Source organism: Triticum dicoccoides, chromosome 2A (genome assembly GCF_002162155.2).
Source record: "Triticum dicoccoides isolate Atlit2015 ecotype Zavitan chromosome 2A, WEW_v2.0, whole genome shotgun sequence".
NCBI lineage: Eukaryota > Viridiplantae > Streptophyta > Magnoliopsida > Poales > Poaceae > Triticum > Triticum dicoccoides.
In genome coordinates, this window is record NC_041382.1 from 2,713,762 (window position 1) to 2,721,511 (window position 7,750).

At 48.8% G+C, this 7,750-nt stretch overlaps 1 protein-coding gene across 1 annotated transcript; it reads left to right on the plus strand.

Annotated features, from left to right (window-relative positions):
- The first annotated feature begins 1,235 nt into the window (after window positions 1-1,235).
- LOC119352591 (G-type lectin S-receptor-like serine/threonine-protein kinase At2g19130) lies at window positions 1,236-3,677 on the plus strand. The gene has a single exon (XM_037619163.1). It carries the CDS (start codon window positions 1,236-1,238, stop codon window positions 3,675-3,677), a length of 2,442 nt encoding a protein of 813 aa, XP_037475060.1.
- Window positions 3,678-7,750: the final 4,073 nt, after the last annotated feature.

Sequence of the window (7,750 nt, forward strand, 5' to 3'; positions counted from 1 at the left end):
ACCGGAGATGGAGACGATGCAAACAAGCGGCCGATAGCAACGCATGAAGGCAGTCCTTGTGTGGCGCGTCCAGCCTTGCCGAACGGTTTGTGGCGAACTGGCCGGTTTAGAGTCGACGCCGAAGTCAAAGTAGAGGCACGTGAGGACGATGATGATGGGCAATGCAATCCGATCTATTATCGGTGAACCAAAAAAGAAGACCTACCAAGTGACCACCGGAGAGAAAACTGATCAAGGGATTGAAAAAACTGATCACAGATCGGCGGACGAACCCTGCTACGGGCCGTGAGGCCCAGATACTCCCCCTATCCCATAAAATAAGAGCATTTTTGACACTAGCGCACTAGTGTCAAAATCACTCTTATATTACGAGGAGGGAGTAGATAACACCAATATGGGCTGCCAATGGTCAAAACCCAATCATAGACACTAGTGTAGTGCAACAAGGTCCCCAAGACAACACCAAGGTCCCCAACATCACTAGTGTAAAAAATGTTCTTATATTGTGAGATAGAGGGAGTGGAACTTTTGTAAGACGCGTATGGCCGGGCAAGGTGTATCAGGGTAGGGGCTTGGGAAGAAAGTTTTCTAGCATCCTCAGCTCTGCACAAGTCAGCTAAAATTTGCGACGACTCCACAAAACGAGAAACGTACGGCACATCGTCGGTCTTGTGTTTCCAGCTCATCCACCGCACCTGCACCGCTAACACGGTGTGAGAGCAGCGCGTCTGAAATGGTCAACAGATAGATTGTGCACCGGCGGCCGGGCTAGCTGTCCATTCTGACGCCTTGGAGGTTTAGATGTCAACTGCTGAAATTAAACAGTGTTAGCCGTCCATTCGTACTAGTATTAGCATATGCGTAAGGCATAACAACCGCCATGCGTAATCATCTTAGACGACTAGAATCATTCTAACTGCTGAAACTAGTGAAGCTAAAACATGCATAGCAGCCCCAGAATGCGTAATCCTACAGCCGGCCAGCACTTCGAATCATTGACCACACCCCTTTATTACACCTTCTTCAACAAGGCTGGATTTCAAAAACTAGTTCGCTAGGAATGTTGACCAACGTCATACAACCAACATTTTGTTTTTTGGCACGAACTATCTGTTGTTGAGGGTACGTAGAGCTGACCTTTTGGGCTTCACGGTGTATTTATACTCTCACTTCTGAACAAAACATAGCATCCATCCTAAACCTCTTGACAATACTGCCTCCACCAATCGTTGAGCATGTCTCTCGCCGTGATCCTTCTCGGGCTTCTCTTGTCATCGCATCTCTCCGCGTGTGGTGCTGCGATGGACACCCTTGCATCCGGCGAAGTACTTGCGGGAAACAACACCATCATCTCCAGCAACGGCAAGTTTGCACTCGGCTTCTTCCAGACAGGCAGTAAGTCGTCCCAAAACACCCTCAACTGGTATCTAGGCATATGGTTCAACAAGGTCCCCAAGCTAACTCCAGTATGGGTCGCCAATGGTGAAAACCCAATCATAGACCCTGCCTCATCGATGCTAACAATCATCGGTGATGGCAATCTTGTCATCTCGAACCAAGCCACCAAATCCACAATCTGGTCTGCCCAAACAAATGCCACAACCAACGACACCATCGCAATATTGTTGAACAATGGCAACTTCATCTTGCAGAGTTCCTCAAACTCATCTGATGTGTTGTGGCAGAGCTTTGACTACCCCACTGATACTCTCCTCCCTGGCATGAAATTGGGTTGGGACAAAGTCACTGGTTTGAACCGTCGTCTAGTTTCTAGGAAAAATTCCATTGACCTAGCTCCCGGAAGATACATCGACCAGTTAGACCCAAATGGTACAGATCAGTTCATATATACACTAAGGGACTCATCCATACCATATTGGTCGAGTGGGATATGGAACGGCCAGTACTTCCCCTCGGCGATGAGTATGATGGCGTACAAAAACTATATGAATTTTACATTTGTCAACAATGACCAAGAGAAGTACTTCACATATGACGAATCACATGAGTTATTTGGAAAATTCAGAAAAAAACATGAGTTATTTCGTTACTATCATACTGTGTTGGATGTCTCGGGTCAAACAAAGTCACTCATTTGGGTTGAAAGCTCAGAGGGTTGGGGAATGGTCTATGCTCTCCCCATGCTTCAGTGTGATGTGTTTGATGTTTGCGGGCCTTTCACCACTTGTAATGATTATACCCTTCCATTCTGCAAATGTATGAAGGGCTTCTCCATTAGATCACCAAAAGATTGGGAGCTAGATGAACGAACAGGAGGTTGTGTGAGAAATACTCCATTAAATTGTGGGATCAGCAAAACCATAAGTATACAAGACATGTTCCACCCTATTACCTGTGTTGTATTACCCAATAATGGCAACAATATAGAGGATGCTAGGAATGCAGATAGATGTGCACAAGTTTGTCTAGGAGATTGCACTTGCACTGCATACTCCTATGATAACAATGAATGCTTTGTTTGGAATGGCGAGTTAATAAATATGATACAAAAACAATGCAATGACACTGTTAATAGTAATATAGCCACTCTTTACCTTCGCCTTGCCGCCAAAGAAGTGCAAACGAGCTTGGACAACAACAACAACAGAAGATCATTGATCATTAGAGTGTGTGTCGGTGCAAGTTTTGCATTCTTTGGTCTATTGTCACTCTTCTTTCTGTTAATGATTAGGAGAAGAAGGAGGTTGTCTGCTCACAGGATGATTTTTCCTGAAGACAGTGTCGGCATTACTTCATTCAGATACCTTGACTTGCAACATGCAACAAAAAACTTCTCAGAGAAGCTAGGGGCAGGTGGTTTTGGTTCTGTATTCAAGGGGTTTCTAAATGATTCTTGTGCCATAGCACTTAAAAGGCTCGATGGTTCTCGTCAAGGAGAGAAGCAATTTAGAGCTGAAGTGAGGTCAATTGGAATCATTCAACATATCAATTTAGTTAAACTGATTGGCTTTTGTACTGATGGGGATAGTAGATTGCTTGTCTATGAACTCATGCAAAATCGTTCTCTTGATTGTCATTTATTTGAGAGTAATCATACCGAAATGGAATTGACATGGACCATAAGGTATCAGATAGCTCTTGGAGTTGCTAGAGGATTGGCATACTTGCATGATAGTTGCCAGGATTGCATTATACATTGTGATATTAAGCCTGAGAACATACTTCTTGATGCTTCATTTGTTCCGAAAATAGCAGATTTTGGGATGGCGAAGTTTCTTGGAAGGGATTTCAGTCGAGTTCTCACAACAATGAGAGGAACTATAGGATATCTTGCGCCTGAATGGATTAGCGGAACTGTTATTACAGCAAAAGTTGATGTCTACAGCTATGGCATGATTTTGATGGAACTCATATCAGGAAGAAGAAACTCAGGTGGAAACAGTGCTTCTGATATTGATGATGTTTATTTTCCTGTGCTAGTTGCAAATAAGCTACAAAAGGGTGATGTGGCGAGTTTGGTGGACCAGAATTTACGTGGTGATGTCAGTTTGAATCAGGTGGAAAGAGCTTTCAAGGTTGCTTGTTGGTGCATTCAAGATCACGAGTTTGATCGGCCCAAGATGGCTGAAGTTGTTCAATATCTGGAAGGTTTTGTTGAAGTTGACATACCACCGGTGCCAAGATTTCTTCAAGCTATTGCAGGGAATCCACGCTGAGAATGTAAGCAAGACTTTATTTGTACATATTTATTAAAGCATACATTGTTATAGTCCAATAATAGATGCAGACAACATGCTAAGCTTTTCATCTAGTGCCTTCAAAAAGTACCAACAAAAAAGCATTTCTAGCATGCCTAACATCCTGCATGTGTTGTATTTTTATGTGAGTTTAGCCAACCAGTACATGGACAAAGCTTCCAAAGAGGCGGTGATATTGCGAGATTTCGACGGACATGCATCACATAATGAATCTCATTCTTCGCGGGAAGACCAGTGATAGCCTGCAATCATGGAGCAAATCCTCCCGTTGGTTGTCACCTGAAGGCCAAAATCTCCCATTTTAGCATGTATTCTGTTAAACTGTATGTCACTGAAGTTTGTAATATACATAAAAGTAGTGTGTATCTTTATTTGTATTTTTTTTCTTTTTGGGTTTGTACCTCGTGCTTATTGTGATCCTGCTCATGAAGAGTTGACATACGCAGCTTTAAGTGACATACATGCGGCATTGTAATATTATGTATGGAAATTACAAATAACTAGTAGGTTCCGGTTTGTGGTCCGTTGACATGCATCACATAATGAATCTCTGCAGGTTCCGGTTCATGATCCGTTGCCAGATCCGGAGCCGATGGAGTTTTGGTGGTATATATAGGATGGGGACTGGAGGAAACTTTGATCGACTTGTTCGGTCCGGCATCGGCGACGTCTCTCGATGTTGTTACCTTCCGTGGAGGCAATGTCGAGGTCTCTCCTATCCATCTCCGAACCCTTCCCGGACGAAAGTCCAAAATTCAGTCTGGATTGGGTGGAGGCGCCGTCTTGGGAGGTTCTGCTGTTCGGCGGAGAGATGATGTGGGTGATGGACTCTGGTAGCTCCAGCAGCGGCGACGGTGTGGAGGTTGCCAGGAGGTGCGGCGTTGTTTCTACCGCGTCGTTGACGACGAGTATTGACGGCATGGTGCAGCTGGATATCGACGATGGATGCGGCTGGATGGACGAGCGCAGGGCGGTGGCGCTGTCTGGCGTCATGGTGGCGTCGACAGTTGACCTGGCAAGGTCTTTGCGTACGTACCTGCTCTGAAGATGGTTAGGTGGATGACGGCTGCGGTAGCCTCAGTGAGTGCGCCGGACCGGTGTGTGACCCAATCCCGGTAAGTGGCTGGGACGGGGCAACCGGCATTAGATGTTAGGTTTTTGTGCCATATTTGTTTGGTATTAGGTTCGGATATTCGGCACCCCTGCATCAAGGGAATAGGAGTAGCGACAGGTGTGGTCAAGATGATGGCTTCAGGCTTACTAATGTAATGATTTGTAAGGTCTCTGAGAATAATTAATAAAATAGTTGCATGCATCGCTCAGATGCAGAGGCCAGGGGTAATCCTCCTTTTCTAAAAGAAAGTAGAATGCATGTGCATTTCTACGGGCAACAATGCTGAAAGAAGGAAGATCACAGAAGTGATTGGGAATCGCACTGTATTCAATCAATGGAGAGGTTACGTATATACCAGTACAAGCACACGCAGGTGCAGCCACTAACTCAACTACTGCCGCAACTAACTCCTCTAAGCAAGTGCATGCGATATGAGGGAGATGCTACGTGGGTGCAACGGTTTGTGTGGGCGTGCTCCAACCCCCCGCCGGCGGAGGGGAGGCCCTTCGCCATGATGTCGGTGAACTGTTGCGATGTTGGGAAACACAGAAGTGACCCAAGGCGACCTTCTCCCGCACAAAGTGAATGTCAAGTTCTATATATTTGGTCCGCTGATGATGAACCGGATTTTGCACGAGGTAGATGGCGGAGACATTTTCGCGATACACCGGTGTGGCCTTGGCGAGGTCGACGTGAAGCTAACACAGAAGCTGGCGCACCCAGCACACTCGGCAACAACATTGGCGACGACTCGATACTCGGCCTCCACACTGGACCTGGACACCGTAGGTTGTCGCTTGGACGACTAGGAGAGCAGCGAGCCCCCGAGGAAGACGCGGTAGCCCGAGGAGGACCGGCGTGTGTCCGGGCTGCCGGCATAATCGGCGTCCGTGTAGACGACCAGCTTGGAAGGCAAAGAGGCGGTGATGGAGAGACCGTGTGAATTCGTCCCACAAACATAGCGGAGGATCCGCTCCACCATCGCCCAGTGCAGCTGACAGGGCGCGTGCATATGCAAGCATACCTGCTGAACGACATAGGTGATGTCGGGCCGTGTCAGCGTGAGATATTGCAATGCCCCGGCAATGCTCCGATAGGACGAGGCATCGTCACCCAAGGCACTGTCCGTGGCAGAAAGTTTCACCTTCGTGTTGACGGGAGTGGGCACGGGTCGATAGTCCGTCATGCTGGCGCGCTGCAGCAGCTCGTCAGCGTACTGGCCTTGATGAAGAAAGAAGCCACACGAGCATTGGTGCACCTGTATGCCAAGAAAGAACTTGAGATGACCCAAGTCTTTGAGAGAAACAGAATGATGGAGGCGCCTGATGATGTTATCGTCAGTAAAATGTCGTCGACATAAAGGAGGAGGTGCGCGGTGTCACGGCCACGATGAAGCACAAACAGAGAAGCATTGGATCGCGTGGTGGTGAAGCCAGGTCCTGAAGACAACCGGTGAACTTCTGAAACCACGCGCGTGGAGCATGTTTCAAACTGTAAAGCGATTTGGTCAACAAGCACACGTCAGTGGGGCGCGAGGGGTCGATGAAGCCGACAGGTTGTTGAAAGTACACGTGCTAGGAGAGGTCACCGTGAAGAAATGCATTCTTCACGTTGACCTAGTGAACCGGCCATGAACGCGCCGCCGCGAGCTGAAGGACGAGGCGGATGGAAGCAGGCTTGACGATAGGCGAGAAGGTGTCGGTGTAGTCTATGCCGAGGCGCTGAGAGAACCCTCGAATGACCCACTTGGCCTTGTAGCGATCAAGGGCACCATCGTGAAGAAGTTTGTGTCGAAATACCCATTTGCCGGTGATTACCGGGTGGATGAGGCACCAAACGCCATGTTCAGTTGGCCACGAAGTGTATCATACTCCTCCTGCATGACCTTTTTCCACTGGGGGTCACACAAGGCACCCCGCACATATGATGGCAATGGCGAGGGAGCGGTGAATGCAGCGAGGACGTAATCACCATCCTACCGCGTGTTGCGGCAATGGACACCCGCCTTGGACCGGGTACGCATGGGGTGACCAGTAGGCGGTCCAGCAGAAGCAGTGGCAGGTGCGGGAGCGACTGAGGTGGGAGAAGAGCCCGACGTGGTACGCGAACCGATCATGGGTGAAGATGAACCAACCAAGCCAGCCGAAACATCCGGAGGGGAGCGAGGTGACTCGCTGACACCCAAATCAGTGGCATGAGCGGTCGAGGTGGCCGGGGTTGTTGGCCCAGAGGATCGGCGAGACGGAGAGCCCGTGGCAGTCGTTCTTGATGAAGAAGCCGGCGTGGGCGCGAGAAGAGTTACACGTTGCCGAGCCACTGATGGTGACAATGAGGGTCGGGGCTCGTCACTCGCGAGAGCCGGCGTGCGTGAGGGTGGCGGAGACGGCGAGACCACCTACGCAAACAGGAAGACGAGCTCGTCGAAGAAGACGCTCCTGGAGATGAAGACCAGCCCGGAGAGCGGATCAAAGAATTTGTAACCTGCATGATCAGGCGGGTATCCGAGAAACACACAAGCAATGGAGCACGGAGCCAGTTTATGTGGCGTGGTGGCAGTGGTATTGGGATAGTACAAACATCCAAAGACACGCAAGTGGTTGAGAGATGGTGCGGCGCCGTGAAGAAGCTCGAACGGGGTGACTCATTGACGGGGACGACACGGCCGGCGATTAAGCAGGTAAGTGGAAGTGGCTAGGGCGTCTGGCCAAAACTGTGGAATCATGGAGGCGTGGAAGAGGAGAGCACGCATGCCTTCGGTGAGTGTACAAATGATGCGCTCAGCGCGGCCATTTTGGGTAGAAGAATACGGACAAGAAAGCTGAAAGTCGATGCCGTTAGAGGTGAGAAAAGCGCGGAAAGCTTTGTTATGAAATTCTTTGCCATTGTCAGTACAGAAAGCAACATAGGCGTGCCCCCC